The 17,142-nt window shown below is 45.5% G+C and overlaps 1 protein-coding gene across 1 annotated transcript in view; it reads left to right on the forward strand.

Moving 5' to 3' along the window:
• Positions 1-17,142, forward strand: part of Pcnx2 (pecanex 2) — a 153,726-nt gene that overhangs the window by 56,648 nt on the left and 79,936 nt on the right. Inside the window, exons 16-17 of the mRNA XM_052167115.1 lie at positions 12,988-13,097; positions 14,635-14,731. Of these exons, the coding sequence (XP_052023075.1) occupies positions 12,988-13,097; positions 14,635-14,731 (207 nt within the window). The remainder of the gene's footprint in view (positions 1-12,987; positions 13,098-14,634; positions 14,732-17,142) is intronic.

Consider the following 17,142-nt stretch of genomic DNA (forward strand, 5'->3'; position numbering starts at 1 on the left):
TTGGAACACAAAGTATAAACCATAACATAGGCAATAACTATGTAATTATATAAAATAAACATAGCATTTTTAGTTGTTTTTTCTGTTAGAGCAGTTGTAACTAGACAGCCTAAAAATGAATCATTAGTCACATGCACATATTTTTTTATCTTCTAAATTAGAAATATGAATATCATTTATCTGTAATAACTAAGTCCTCTAGGATTAACACCATTACGTGGTAGAGGTAGAAATTGAGGACATCAAGAACAAATCTTTATAATTTGATGTGCACAAAATATAAAATTATTTCAAATACCTAAAGGACAGTCATTTAGAGAACATATCCTTTGTTTTTAGAAATTTGAATCACATTTGTATAAACTGTAGAAATTAAGAATTAGCAGTATTAAAAATGGACCAATTTTAAGCAATTATAAAACCATGAGCTATATATATATATCTACTATTATTAAAAGCTTGACCTTTAACATCTTAAAAATAGCTGCTATAGCACCCAATTCAGGTATCTGTGTTGAAGTAGGGAGAAACTTAAAGGAATAAACATGTGATCTGATAGTACAAATTATCTTTTGGATAACAATTATTAATTTTGCCTAAAAATGCTTGCCATGTAATAGACCAACCATTAATAATAAATTTGATTGTTGCTTGAAGCAAGGAACAAATGTTTCCTACCTTGAAAACAGAGGTTTAAGACCTTTTGTGGCAAGCTTAAAATGAGGTAAATAAGATAAAGCCAATTAATATATCCTAACAACCTTTGAAAGCCATTTACCTAAAAATTCTAAAAGTCCATAGGAGCAAGGGCCTGTAACAAACATTCTATGAACATTATACACTGAAAATTTTAAGATCTTAACTTCTAGTATTGAAACAGAGACAAAACACATTTTTTTTTATCTGCCCTAGGATCCACCTTTAGTCCTTGGCAAGGACTAGATCTGAGCCTTTTAACTAAGACCAGACCCAAACCTGCTAGGACATTTTCTGGATTAAACAAAAGAAACCTGTAATTTCACGGTCAAAGGAACCTACTTGATATCAAATACATTTCCACAGAGATATCCTTTTTAATCTTGGAGGGTTAAATTTTGCTCCTACCATTGTAGCCTATAAACTTGTGGAAAAGTGGCAATGGGCCTCTAAAACCCATAGCTGTATCACTCTCAAAATTATCTTAATTACAAAATGTTAAGAATTATGAGCCTGCAAACTGAAAACTGCAGCCAATGACACACTGATTTTTATTGTAACTCAATGTTTTCTAGCAATATTAGAGCACAATTGTAATTTTGGAAGCAAATCCCAATTTTAAACAATCTATTTTCTTTAAAATCAATGGCAAACACATATTTACAGCACAAGGTTTGTCTGCCAGTTCTTATGTTCAAGTGTATAACAGTGTAACTTATTAAAAAGACAATATTTTAAATCTTAATCTTCATTAAGTCTAATCTCCAGGCCAAGATTCACATGAAACACCATGCCAATTTAGGAGCGTCCCAAAGGCCTGTATTTCCTGGATTGCGTCATGCCACGTGTTGTCCAAAATGGCGGCTATCCTAAACTACCAGCCTTAACCGTCATGCCACGTGGTGTTGTTCAAAATGGCGACTACCCTAAACTACCAGCCTTAACCTAACTTTTGTTAATAACATTATACCTTTTAAATCATGTGCAGTGACTTAAGCCAATATTCTATAGTCAAGACATGCAAAATATACCTTTAAATCTAATTATAAACAAGAACAAAGCATGAGTGGCGTTAGGCCACGTGTAGTTAAGATGGCTCTAACACTGAATCACCAGTTTTAAACTAACCTTTTCTTAATAACACTATACCTTTTACATAATACCCAATTAATTTATAACTCTTAAGTCAAGAAATGTAAAGCCTTATACCATTAAAGCCAATTAGAAACAAGTATAAAGCGACTACATGAATTTCACAAGCCAAACCAAAGTCTTCCCAAATCTTGAGGTTTCTGGGCTGTTAAAAGCGGCTTTTTCCCCAGCCATGCTTGCCTCTTGGGTGAGTGAGCTACGCTGCTGCGGCGCGCCTTTAAATCAATCTCCACACAAACTGTGGCTGGCTCAAGAGGTTGCCAGCAGATGAAATCCTTACCAATTTTCCTTTTTAACATGAAACAGTCATTCACACAAAGACACAGAGAGGACATAAACATACACATAGACAGTCGGTGCACCGGGACAAACACGGAAATATACACAGAAAGTTAAGCGTGCTTGTTAAGCAATTGCATCCATTTTCCTCTTTAAACAGCTCTTAGAAGCTGTGGACATATGCCTATTTTTAAAAACCCCTTTCTTTTCGCCGAAATCAGCTCTTACGAGCTTTGGGCAAATGCCTACCAAATTCCTTCCCCATATTTCCCTATCTTTTCAACCCAAGCAGTCCCTGTGCCGGGTGCGCACAGTTTGCTTGAAAAACAGTATCCTTCCTACACTCACAACAATAGACACGAATTCACTAGCGCTAGTTTTGACCTCTATGTTGCTTACCGTGTGGATACTACTTCTTACCACCTTTTCTGCGAAGCTTCGCTGGATAGGGCTACCTCAGGAAATTCTCTCGTGCCAGGTCTCCCACATTCAGGCGCCAAATATGTAGCTGCCCGCAGCCCACATGTAAACCGGGTTACCTGTTGAGAGAATTTTGGGGTTATAGGGAAGAGGGGCGAAAAGAACGTGCGGCCAAGTCAATGTTCACTGATCAAAGCCGTAAACTTTAATGGCGCCGGACCTTTTAACAGTTTGGGCAAACCCTTCCCCCCAGACTCCAGGCTGAGTTCCGGTGGAAGTTGTCTAGCTTCTCTTGGAGGTCTTCGTCTTGACTGCTCCGGCAGCTGGGTGGGTCACCTGTTTAATTCAGGGATTCCTATACCTGGAGGAACAATGAACTTAACCTTTACTTCGAGCGCTCCACCCTAGGTGGAGCAGGATCCTGGCTAACTGGGAGAAGTTAACCTTGACCAAAGTCAAACTCTGACCAAGTGCAAGACTGCCCCAATATGGCTCTGTACACTCCTCGAAGTCAGGGCCTGGCTTGTCCTATGGTGTAAGCCTTACCTGCCTCGTCCTCCATGATGTCCCTGAAATGGCCAAGGAGACCAGAAGGACTTCTGCTTGGTGGGGGTTGATGCAACCCACGTGTTCTTCTGTCTTAAGTAGCTCCCCAAATAGGGCAGGGACACATCTATGTGGACGAGGGAATGGGATGGAATGGGGCAGCTACACCGGTCCACATGCTAGACCATACATGGACGTCAGAGTTCCTCAGGCCAAAAAGAGCCAAGCCTGGTGTGTGGCCAATGAACCAGAGAAGAAGAGGAGGCTAGTTCAGATGCCAGAAGCCAGGAAAGCTTTGTCAGAAGTGTAACAGTTGCACATATATGGCCCAGTCATGCATGCACACACAATGTAGCCGTGTAACTATTACACAATTATGTCCTAATCATGCATGTGCACACGGTGTGGCTGTGTAACTGTGGCACACATATGACCCAGTCATACATGCACACAGAGTGTGGCTGTGTAATTTTGCACACTTATGTCCTAATCATGCATGTGCACACAATGTGTCTGTGCAACTATTACACACTTATGTCCTAATCATGCATATGCACACAGTGTAGCTATATAACTGTGGCACACACATGACCCAGTCATACATGCACACACAGTGTGGATGTGTAGCTGTTGCACACATAGGGCCCAGTCATGCATGCACACATAGCCTGTCTGTGTAACTGTTGCACACTTATGTCCTAATCATGCATGTACACACAGTATGGCTATGTAACTGTGGCACACACATGGCCCAGTCATACATGCACATGCAGTGTGGCTTGCACACATAGGGCCCAGTCATGCATGCACACGCAGTGTAGCTATGGGTCAGTTGCTGTATTTATAAAGCTCTGAGTAAGTTTGTATCTCGAATTGGGCACAGGAGGAAGCAGTCTAGATCCTTCTCGATGAGAGGGAGTCAGTTAACATCTTCCAAATGGAACAAAGTCAAGAATAGAAACCCTGACTTGTTTGAGAGTAGGAGGAAGCAGGAGAAGGAGAAACAGCCGTGAGTCGCTGCCTGCGGGAGCAGAGACAGGAGCCAGGGACTGTGTAGGAAGTCCTTCTGCAAGCTTACTGCCTTCTCTGGGTTGGGACCAAACGCTTCCCAGCTCTGGGGTTTCCAGTGTGTAGGTAGACTTCTGACAGGGGGACAGAGGTACTCAGGGAGTTCTGTTTCATCTGAGGAAGAACTGGTTCCTCTTGCATAGTACGGAATGAATGACAAATAGTGACAGGATATTAATGGCCCTGATTGGCGTTTTAAATACCTTTTGGTTTAAAAAGAAAAAATAAAAAGCCCAAACAGCAATTTGCATTTCTCTCTTCTCTGTGAGCACTGACTTCAAATGGTCCCATGTCGACTCTCTGCTTTAAGATATGGCACCTATTACATGTTGTGAACTGACTGAATGTGGTTAGTGAATTCACAGGCAGGTCCCCGGAGGAGAGGGGAATATGTCCATCTTCCACAAACACTGAACGTAGGGTTTTCTAGAGGAACAGGTTGATAGGATGAATCTCTGTGTCTCATTCACGTGCGTGCATGCAGACACACACAAATACATATATACATACACATGCACACATATACATATATACACATACACACATATACATACATGCACACACATATACATATATACATATATACATATACACATATACACACACACATATATATATATACACATATATATACATTCATACACACAGACACACACACATATGGGATTTATTGGAATGGCTGAGGCTGTGGTCTAGCTAATCCAACAATGGCTGTCCTCTCATAGAAGGACAAAAATCCTGTTGTTTTTCAGTCCATGAGACTGATGTCCCATCTAGCCTTCAGTACACTCTGGGATCCTAGAGAAGTAGGCTGTTGTGCCAGTAAAGGAACGGACGCACCAGTGAGAGCGAGAGGAAGCAGGCAGAGAGCAAGCTTCCTTCCTCATGCCCTTTACCTAGGCTGCCCGCAGAGGGGGAGGCCCAGATTAGAGGTGGATCTCACCATCTCAAAAGATCCCGATTGAAAGTTACTCTTCCACTTCAGATGATTTAATTAAGAAAGAAAAAATCCCTCATGTATACCCGGCCACTTGGGTTTTAGTTCATCCCAGGTGTAATCAAGTTGATAACCGGGAATAGGCCTCACCGTTCCCACCCTAGAGATAGGTCATGTGGTTTCCTTCCCCGCCTTCTCTACACCTGGGTGCCTGCTCTGGGTTCCTGACATGATCAGAGAGAAGGTTGAAGGATCCTCACGAGCTGTGGCTGCCTGTGAGCTGCCTGGCCGGGCCTTGTCTCTCTATGAGCTTTATTACCTTGATTTATTATTGTTGCTGTTGCCTATGGAGACCGAGAGATGCAACCCAGCACAGCTGCAAGAAACCTAGGAAATTCCCGCCTTAGGGACCACCTCGCAGCTGACAACCCTGTCCCCGACAATGAGACAGGAAAGAATTTCAGGGTATGTCAGAGTGATGTGAAGCTTCCCAGTTTATTAAGCAGAGATGAGACAGGATGCACAGGGGGACATTTAAAAGGCGAATGACATAGGAAAACTGTAGTATACTCCTAAGACATAAATGTGGGCTTCTTAAGAGAGAGAATCCCCAGGGCCTCAGCCAAGGCTAATGTGGTTGGAGTCTTGTGAAGTTACCTCGCCCAAAGGATGTAATTTGTAACCAGGTGCAAAGAGTAAGCAGAGTTTACAAAGGAAATGAAGTTTCAATTTGTCTTCTGGTGTTCAAGCTGGTTTCTTTGTTTATCAACGATTATGGGTGAGAGGGGAGAGCTGACCGGGTTAAAGTCAGGCTCTGGAATGCTCTGGGCCTGGGGCAGCTTGGCTCATGTGACATTTTCAGTCTCCATGTCTTTTGTAAGAAGAGCCTTGTCTCTGTGGGCAGTGTCCGCCTTTCCTGTTGTGTGAAGCTTTTTGACATCCGGCCAGCAGGAACCACAAAGCGGATCCCAGGGTGGGGTTCCTCTCTCTTAGAGGTCCTTATATCAGGCCTCGTTATCACTCGGGAGAAGTAGATGGGGGGACCACGAGTTGGTTTTGCCCTCTGGAATATTAATTAGGGGAAAAAAAATCTGATTCCTCTTTCAATCTCATATTCTCTTTGGCTCATCTGAGATGGTTGCAAATCACATAAAATATATACCCCCCACCTCCATCTCCCCCACCCCATCTATGACTCAAATATTTGACAGTAACACTCAAGCCACGGGAATATTTGCTCCCTGGAGAAACGGCTCAGCAGTTAATTAGCCAGGATTTCTGTTTGTCTAGGTAAACCTAGATGGCTGTGTTTTTTTTTTTATTATTATTATTATCTGTTAGGAAGAAATTCAGCTTTATTGCTGGTGAGAGGACCCAGAGGCTGAGCACATTTTTATAATTTAATGCTTCCCAAGTGTCATTAACAATGGCTTGCAGGAGGGTTTCTCTCCCTCCCGCTCCCTCCTCCTAACACTCCCCAGCTGTAGCCTGTACTTCGGCATTTCCCATATTCGGGATTTAAAGTCTATTTGTAGATCTATAATAAACCCAGAGTTCTAAAATATGACTTGGCGGAGTGGGGGGGGGAGGGTTGGTCCCAGTGTGGACCTTAACTGTTGCCCCGGCAACCCCTCAGTGGATTCCAAGATCTCTGCTGACTCCAGCGGTCCTCCCTGGAGGACCTGTGAAGTGAAAATCATCTTGCTTATCAGAAGGACAGTTCACAGTCAGAGAAGACACCTGCCCGTCTGTGGAACTCAGTTTCCAGAAGGATTTCCCTAGTGTCTGCTCACTCACTGCCTTTCATTCCATCCCCTAATAGGCAGGGACGATTCTCGCATCTCTCTCTACTCCAAAAGTGAAGTCAAAGCCAAGGATGATGTGGTAAATCGCCCAGGGCTTCATACATAATTTACAGGTTTTTCACCCATTTACAATGAATTACTGAAACCCACCTCATGAGGATATTGGCACTATTAGACTTAGGGACTCACAGCCTGAACCATAACAATCCAGGGTCAGCTACCAATCCTCAACATCCCAATTAAATGAGCCAAATCATCAATGCGAGTGTGTTATGAGGGCCAAAGGAAGCCAGTGATCCCCAAGTCCATCTTTGGACCTTCAAACCTCAGGGACTGCCTGTCTGAATGTCTGAATGTGTATATGCACAAGTGAGTGTGTGAGTATGTGTGTATGTATGCACGAGTGTGTGAGTGTGTGTACACAAATGAGAGTGTATGTGGGTAAGTGTGTGAGTGTGAAGGTAGGCGAGTGTATGAGAAGGTGTGAGAGTGTGTATATGGGTGGGTGAGTGCATGTGAGTATGAGTGTATGGGTAAGTTTGTGGGTATGTGAGAGTGTGTGTGTGACTGTGTGTGTATGTGTGTGACTGTGTGCATGTGTGTGTGTGTATGTGTATATGACTGAGTGCATGTCTGTGTGAGTCTGTGTGGGTCTGTGCATTTGTACTGATACATTTATCCTTCTAGTGGGATTGAATTCTTGGGATACATTACCCACCTTACTATATAACCATCTCATTTTTCTTAAACTTTCTAAAAATGAAATATCACTTTGACTCATAAACATGGTATTTTCCACCAAATGAAACATACTGTGAAGTAAGTGTCTCCTCCTCTGGCTCATTAATGGATGCCACCTTCGTTAACACACCCCTCAGTTTGTCTACTGGGCAGATCTTGAGTGTCTGATGTGCTTTGAACCCAGTGGGAGGGACTGGCACCCCCACCAGGAGTCAGGAGCTTCCCTGGGAAACAGGGGGAACTCAGAGCCTGTGCCCACAACACAGTTCAAGGCCATGGTGAGACCTGGGACCCGACCACGTCTCCGGAGTCTCACCACACTGGCTTCTCTTTAGATGAGCTTCAGAAAAGAAAAAGGAAAAAAATCAGAAAAGGACTTATGTCAGAACCCACGAGGTGTGGATCTCAGAAACACCCGTTTGATGGGATATGAGAAACTTATTTCTTCAAACAGAGCACATTTAAATCTGATCTGAAAAGCCCAGCCGCGAGACTTGGACCAGTTTGTATTCCGTTTATTCACAGGCTCTTAGCCAGCCTCCCCATAAATTCCATCTTAAGAGCTGCCCTGAGTTTCTCAGGAGACAATGCTGAAACCACCCCTCTTTAGAGTGCTTTTGTGTGAGCCAAAATACCCTGCACGCTCTCATCTGAGCCTCTCCCTCAATGCACGTGAAACGCACAGGACTGTCAGGCTATCAGACGGGTTTTATTCCTGCCTCATAAAAATATTTCAAAGCCTGGGGGAGCTTTATGAAACCAGCGTTCATCAATCCATACTCTGTCCAATTTAGGGGCCCATGAGACACATCACAGGGCAATTACGGGCGTTCGTTTCTGAAGCAAACAATTCTGGGGCGGATGCTTCATTATCCGTGAGTGATAAAAGCCTGATGTCCTGGGGGTGGAGAGGAGGCTTAGCCGCGAAGAACACCTGCTGCTCATCCAGGGGACCCCAACTCCACTTCAAGCACCCACGGAGGGTGACTCCCTACATGTCACTCTATTTCCATGTCCTCTTCTGGCCTTGGCCGGTACTGGACACATCTAGTGCACACACACATACACACACACACACACACACACACACACACGCACACACAAGATCTTTATTTTCATTTTTTAAAGATTTATTTGTTCAATGTAAGTACACTGTAGCTGTCTTCAGACACCCCAGAAAGAGGGCATCAGATCTCATTACAGATTGTTGTGAGCCACTATGTAGGTGCTGGGATTTGAACTCAGGACCTTCAGAAGAGCAGCCAGTACTCTTACCCGCTGAGCCATCTCTTCAGCCCCATACCAGACCTTTTAAGAATAAAATAAATCCTGACCTCTCTCTCTGAAACTGGCATGGATTTGCGAGCCTGTGTGTAATTCTGGCTGTGAGTATAAGACATGTAAATTCTTCTTCCTTTTCCTATTTTTTTAAAGGCAGGGTCCGATGCTGGCCCCAAATTCATGACAGGGCTCCCGCCTCTACCTCTGTGAGCTAGGATTTTAGTGTGAGGCACTACCCTGGCTTGTGTAAATAAATTCAAGACTGTTTCACAGTGGTCAAGTATCGAAGTGTATTTTAGCACCTCCCACATCTTCTGGGGATGTCAGGAAGCTCCCTCTCCACCCCAAGCCCCACCCCAGCCCCCATTTCTCCTTTAGTTGCAGAGCATGTAGCATCTGAGCTCACTGACAAGTGCCCCGCACAGAGCCCAGGGTGGGCAGCTTCTAAATCCTTCTCAGGCAACTTGATTTCTTTTTTCTGAAAATGTCAATATCACCTTCTTTGTCTCCATAGAACAGTCAAACATCTTCACCGGCTTCCCTCTGGTCTTCCTTTTAATCACATCTCTGATGTGACACATGTGGCTTCTTGGAGCCTATGGCTCCCTTGATGCTCTCTGGTTGCAGACTCCTCCCCCACCCCCAGCCTCAGCACCATCCTTCTTTAATGAAGAGCAGGGAGTGTGTTCATGTCTACCAAGCAATGCGCCTTGCACACATCGATCGTCCTGGGGACATAGAGCGATGAGCTGGATGCTGAGCGGGTGACAGTAGCCTTCTTACCATGTGCATCCTTATATGACAAGTGTCCTGAGGGGCTAAGACCCGCTCAGCTTGGAGACCCCTTATGACTCTAGAATGAGTTGCTTGAAGCTGGCAGAATTGGGGGAATGTTAGCTCTCTTCAGATGAAGAAACAATTCCTGTTGGTGGCCTGTCCTTGCTTTCCTGAGAAATCAGTGCGTGCATGTTACACACCAAGTTAAGCATGTGTGGGGAGGAGGGTGTTCTAGGAGCGAGCCCCAAGAGACCCGTGGTCTGCCTTTCCCTGTCTGCAGGAACTGGGAAGATCTGCTGGGCTTTTCCTAGGGAATTGAGCAGTGTCTGAGATTAGGCCTTGAGTCACACAAGCCCACACCTGGAGTGGGATTCCTAGATACTGCCCAATGGGCTGATTAGCAACAACGCGGAGCTGATAATACATACCCAGTGTGAGTCAGCTAAAGGTGGCTGGCACCAGATATCTGGGAACTCAGAGCAGATGGTGACATAATCCAATAGATAAGCACTTCTGGCAAAATGTCACAGGCATGTGGCCTTATGTAAACATAACCTTGAGGTCAGAGGTGAGTGTCTTCAGCAGACTGTTGGTGCAGACAGTGAGGTTTAGGGAAAGAACAGCTCCTCCTAGCAAGGTTGCATCTGATGGTGTTGCTGCCCATCCTGCCATCTTTCCTGTTTGTCCTGTGCAGTAGATGGAGGAACAAGACATTTTCACAAGCAGTAATTCTTCCTTTTTTTCCCCCAAGAGAAGGCTGGCACAACCCCACTGTCCAAGCTGACTTTCACAAGGGCGTGATATTCCTTTCCTATAGTTTGGATGTATCTAGTAATATCCAGAGTCTACTGTGTGCTTTGTATAAGCTACCAGCTGATCTTTTATCCACAGTTCTTGGAATACAATTCTAACAACCCCACAATGAAACTTCTTAGATAAGTTTACCCAGGTTTCTCACTTGGGCGTTCCTAGGAGTAACCATCAGAAGAGGGTTTAGTTAGTTTGGTGCTTCTTCTTCTTCTTCTTCTTCTTCTTCTTCTTCTTCTTCTTCTTCTTCTTCTTCTTCTTCTTCTTCTTCTTCTTCTTCTTCTTCTTCTTCTTCTTCTCCTTCTCCTTCTCCTCCTCCTCCTCCTCCTTCTCCTCCTCCTCCTCTTCCTCCTCCTCCTCCTCCTTCTTCTTTTCCTCCTCCTCTTCCTTCTCCTTCTTCTTTCTCCTCCTTCTCCTCCTTTCTCCTCCTCCTTCTCTTCTTCTTCCTCTTCCTCTTCCTCCTCCTCCTCCTCTTCTTTTTCTTCAGAAAAAATCGGAGTCCAGGCTTCCAACCACTATCTGCACCACTAAAGGACAGCTGTCTCTGTACTTGTATATACCTAAATCAGACCATCTGTCGTCCTGTCACTTCTGTTGCTGCAATAAAAACTGCTTAGAGAATAAAGGATCTATCTGGCTGACAACCCAGGGCACAGCCTATTATTGTGGGAAAGTCAAGGCAGGAACTTAAAAGTGTCCCAGAAACAGTTGGAAGCAGAGAGAATAAACATCCAGGTCTCTCTCGGCTTGCATGTTACTCGGCTGTTTTCTTCACTCTTCATGCGGTCCAGGGCTGCCATCTTAGGGAACGGTTCTACCTGAGGTAGGATGGGCTTTCCTATACCAATTGAGATAATTCCCTACAGACATACCCAGAGGTCAGTCTAGTGTAGATAACTCATTAGTAAGACGTTCTTCCCAGGTGATTCTAGATTCTGTTCGGTTGACAGTTGAAACTAACAAGCAACAACAAGCAACGGCACTCCTTCTACCATCTTCTTCGGTCGGAATCCTAAGGTGTGGCAGGGGGAGGGGAGGTCAGTTGCTTGGACTCTCAGCACATGCTTAGTAAATGATTTTATGGCAGGGCCTTGAACAAGGTATTGGGACTATCTGGAGTGAGATGGAGGAGTACCTGCCATGGATAAGCCTGGCCGAGGGTAAAGCAGACACCAATCGAATAGCTATACATGTGGGTAAATGGCCACATATTACTCAATGGTGGATTCTCCTGAGGTACACAGCAACGTCTGAGATCACGGTCAGACATGGCTTCTTGGTGCGATCTAGAAACATAGTGTAAACAAGACACAAGAGGCAGGCCACATTGTGGGATTACAAAGAGGCCTGAAGAAATTCCCGTTGCCTAGTGTTGCACTATTGCTTCCTGAGGAGAGGTGTGCAAATGTCTGTCCACTGCAGATAAGACCAACCACAAGTGGAAGGAGTGAGTCTGCCCCAGTCTAGTTTGTGTGAACCAAAGAGTTTATTTGGGTTACTTATATGAGCATAGGGGAGCGCCACACAGCCACATCATAGAGGATTCCCACCTTGGCACGGATGATGGTTTCTCGATAAAGGCTGCAGTCACCCTTCCATGTTCTATATTCTCACACAGCATCTTCTGAGATCAGCTGGGATGGATTTCTGTACATCTGGGAGGATAGTATAGGAAGGTGTGACTGATCTCAAGTGAGATCCTATAAGGGGGCTCTACCAGGCTCCCCCCTTGTTGAGGGTCTCCTGAATCCTTTCAGGCAATCAGAGGTTCTCTGAGTAGAGTGTTAGTGGCTTGTAGGAAAGTACCAGTGTCAGTTACTAGAGTGCTTACCTCGTGTGCACGAAGCGCAAGGTTCTAACCTCATACTTCACATTACCGAGTGTGGTGGTGCATGCCTGGAATCTCAACAGTCAGAGATAGAAGCTGGAGAGATGGCTCAGCGGTTAAGAGCACTGACTACTCTTCCAAAGGTCCTGAGTTCAAATCCCAGCCACCACATGTGGCTCACAACCATCTGTACAGCAACATTGTACTCATATACATAAAATAAATAAATAAATCTAGAAGAAGAAGAAGAAGAAGAAGAAGAAGAAGAAGAAGAAGAAGTAGTAGTAGTAGTGGTGGGAGGATCAGAAGTCCAGCTCACAGTGAGTTCAAGGCCAGCCTGTATTTCAGGAGACCCTGTTTCAAAAACTAAAACCAAACCCTAAGGTTGACAGTGACAGTTATGCTTGGAAGTTAGCGTTGTCCAAACAGATAGCAGCATCGTGGCTGTCGTAATTCCCAGTGCTGCTCATACAGTGAAGCACATCCCACAGTTCAGCCCAGAGGGGAACTGCAACTCTTGCTCAGTGCTTACCTTTCATGGTTTGTAACGGGAGCTCTAGGTGCAGAGACGCTCCTTACTGTGTAGGAAGACCACTCTGTAATGGAGGGGAGTCGCCACGCTTCTCAAGCCATCTGCTGTCTCTCTGCAGGAACCATGGAGCACACAGCACATCCCAGCCCTGTTCTCAGCCTTCTGCGGCCTCCTGGTTGCACTGTCCTACCACCTGAGTCGGCAGAGCAGTGATCCTTCCGTGCTCCTGTGAGTAGCTATCCTATATCCCCCGTGTGTGTAAACGCATGTCCACACGGCTGTGAGTGTCCAGGTCAGAAGTCAACCTCAGGCGTCATACCTCTAGCATGCTTTGCCATTTTCTTTTGAGACACAAATCTTGCACTGTCCTGGAGCTTGCCAGTTAGGCTAGGCTGACCAGCAAGGACCAGGGCTCCACCTCTCTGGCACTAGAATTATAAATGTGTGATACCACCCTCAGGATTTTTACCTGATTTCCTAAGGTCTTCAGTTCCCATGGTTCTTTCTCTCCCATGCTATGGGTGCACTTCCTGATGCTCACTGAAGCAGACATGGCCATTTGGTGCTCTCTGCCCTTTGATGCTTACTTTAAGCAAGCTGGCTGCATACAGGGGTAGAGAAATGCAGGGCAGAACTGAAGTGACTGAGACTCGAGGGCAAGCTCCCAGCCGGATTCTGCCTTTGAGCTCTGCATTTGCAGTGAAGTTCCCAGGTAGCGGGGTGCCCCAGCCCTGTGTGAACTTCTCTTGCTGTGCTGTAGGAAAAGCCACCTTCACAATGGCCTTGCTGGGTGCACGGAGTCCCCGCTGTTGTCTTACTCTGGAGGTCACCCCGTGGAGAGCAGACCCACATCCTTGAAACGGGGCTTCATTTTACTTTCCTCCTTCTTGTACAGCCAGAGTCTCATGTGTGTGCCCACCGCCACGCACACATACATAATAGTAATAACAACAGAATGAATTCAAAATTAAAACCTCCTTCCGGTCTCCTGAGTGTGTCCTGAACTTCACAGTGAGGTTTGTGTCAAGACCTTAAATGATAGCTATTGTAATCTCTGAAGTATAGATCTGTATATGCGACTAGAAATTCTTCAAACAATGTCAAGGTATCAGATATTAATAACAGCATGTCCTGTAATCTGACCGATTACACACTACACACTACACACACACATACACACACACACACACACCTTTTGGCTTAAGATAACTCTGTTAGGAGTTACAGATAACAAAATATTGGGTAATTAGACACCTTAGGGTGAAAAGCATAGACAAATAGGGAAACAGAAAAAACTGAACATGATTTTTAGTGTCACATGTGTGCCTGGATAGTTACCTTCTGGGCTGAGGAAACAGGGGATACCCTGATGCCGACAGAATACTGAGACCCTTAGGGTGTCTGACCACTTTTGTCAGGATGAAATTTAAAAATTGAAACATGGGCCAGTAAGATTACTCAGCTGGGAATTGGCTTGGGCAGCCTGAGTGTGATTCCCAGAGTTCATATAAAGGTGGAAGGGAAGACTGACTCCGTGGGATTTCCCTCAGAATTTCATGTATGTGCCCCACCCACGCACACACACACACACACACACTAGCAATAACAACCACAGGAATTTAAAATTAAAACATCTTCATGATCTCCTGAGTGTGCCCTGGTTTTGCAGTGGGCTTGGTTTGGGTCCTTGTGGGTGTGAGACCTAAGGGTCGTGTGGTCTGAGACACATAGTTCATAAACAACCTGTGTGTCTTTCCACTCTTAGGTCCTTCATTCAGTGCAGACTGCTTCCTAAATGTTTGCACCAGAACCTGGAAGAGTCAGATACAGACCCTCTCCCTCAGAGGATGAAGGATTCAGTGGTAAGACCTCAGCATGGAAAGACCGTCTGTTATAGGGGCCTTGCTTGTCTGCGAGGATGAAGCTGCTAGGATACAGCTAGTTAGCTGGGTCTGGGAAGCAGGAGGAGGCCCCTGGTCCAGGACACTGAGCTGCCTGGCCTGGACCAATCTGTGGATTATCTCCAAGGTAGATGCTGTCCCGTAGACCAGCCTGGATAGAGTCACGATCCACATTCATCATTTCTGTCCATCACTGGTACTAAACAGCAGATGAGGTCTGTCTAAGTAAAATCTCATTGCAGAAACCCACAGTAGCCTACGTTCCTGACATCTGCTGCACAGTTCTTCTGCTGTCTCAGTCACACTGAGCTCAGAACACACTTTCCTGGGTCCTTGGGTTCAAGCTTGGTATCAGCACAGCCCTTGCTAAATGTCCCTGGGATTTGAATGTTTTAGCATCTGTAGTTGCAGAGAGGAGTGGCTATACTTGCCAGAATGGACAGAGGATAAAAAGGAAGGAAGGAAACAGCCATTCTGTTTCCTGTGCACCAGGAAAATGGCTCCGAGTATCCTTAAAGCAGATGTGGCCTCTTTGGTATTGACTGCCATTAATATTTTGTAAAATGTCAGCCTCTGGCTATCTCAGCCTGTTGATGCTACAGTTCTGAGAGTGAGGCTGGCTGAAGCCATAGTTCATGCTTTTCTGTCTGTTTTTTTGAAGCACAAACAAAAGACAAAAGCAGATGAGGTCAGTGGTCCCTCGGTACTGATTACCTGCAGACAGGACTGTGTCTTAGGCATCCTTGCATCCACAGAGAGAGGCCGGGACACACAGCAAGTGTTCAGGACATCTTGTAGAATGTAAGCGCTGTGATCATTGTGTGTCATGTCAGGAGAGTGTAAGGGAGTTGCCGCGCACAGGATTTCAGGCTCAGGCCTATGTGCTGAAGCAAACATGGTTTGACTTTTAGCTTTTTGAGCTTTTGGCTTTCTGTAACGGTATCTCTCTCAGCACCGACTGTCAACTTGACATATCCTAGAGCTACCTGAAAGAGGAGTTTCAGTCAACTAACTGTAATTTTCAGGTTTGCCCTTTGGCATATCCATAAAGGCTCATTTGTTTAATAATTGACGCAGGGGGGTCCAGCCTACCGTGGGCAGCACCAATCACCAGGCAGGTAGGCCTGGCCTGTGAAAGCTAGCAAGCTAAGCATGAGTCTACAAAGCCCTGCTCAGCGTAGGTCCCAGAGGAGGAGATAGGAAGCGACTGACGAAAGGACACACAGACATACCATACGTGCAGCGAAACTGGGATCAGGTGGCTCTGTAACGCCGCCACTGCAACCTGGAAGCTCCATGTGTTTCCGCACAGCATGGCAGGGTGGGGAGCTAGTCTCAGCAGGGGAGCTCTGCAGATGAGAAGTCTCACTGTGTAAGCCTCAGGATACAGGAAGCCATAGTTGCTAGCATATATACACACTGATCAATCATTCCTAAACACCTAAACATGCTGAAGGCTTCTGAGGAAAGCATTGCCGATCCTCTTGATCCTGGCTCATATGGGTAATGGCTGTTAGAGTTTTCTATCAGTCAGTTGGCCTCGGAGTCATTGACACAGCCGTGCACATGTCAAAATACACATTCTCTCAATGGTTTATTTGCTCTGGGCTTCCTCCACTCCCTGTGTGACTAATACATAGTGTTCCTTGCTGGCTTCTGCTTTGAGTCTTTGCCTTGACTTCCCTCAGCGATAGACAATGAGCTGTAAGTGTAAGCAGATACTCCCACCCCCATCCCTCATCCCCAACCCATCCCCGTCCCTCATCCCCACCCCTCATCCCCAACCCATCCCCATCCCTCATCCCCACCCCTCATCCCCATCCCTCATCCCTATCCCTCATCCCCACCCCTACCCCATCCCCACCCCCACCCACATCCCCAAATGGTTTTGGTTCAAGTGTTGAGCATAGGGACAAACAGGAAATCGGGTGTTGTCTGAGGATGCTTGAGTGTGCAGCGTGTGTGGTAAAGACAGAGAAGACACTGATGGAGTGTGAAGCTAAGCACTCAAGATGAAGGAAGACATTGGCCTTTGAAGCAGCGTGTGTAGCGAATGTTGGACAAGGGGTCTCAGGACAGGACATTCCCCAACCCCCATAGATTTCTGAGAGAATCTATGTCCCCTAAGTCCTCCTTGATGTCATGACTAATGGAGATCTGTCACCACTATCTCATTTATTCCAGTAAAATCGACCTAGCAAGCACAGGGTGATATATATGGTGATAAACTTGCCCGACAGACCCTGATAGCACACCCTTAGTGCGGTCAGAAGATAGAAGCTACATGTCGCTTCCTTTGCTCTTCGTGGTCTTTTAAGAAAATCGTTTACCTATTTGTTATTGGGCAGAGGAGAGTGGGTACATATGCTACA

This window comes from Apodemus sylvaticus, chromosome 21 (assembly GCF_947179515.1).
Source record: "Apodemus sylvaticus chromosome 21, mApoSyl1.1, whole genome shotgun sequence".
Classification (NCBI taxonomy): Eukaryota; Metazoa; Chordata; class Mammalia; order Rodentia; family Muridae; genus Apodemus; species Apodemus sylvaticus.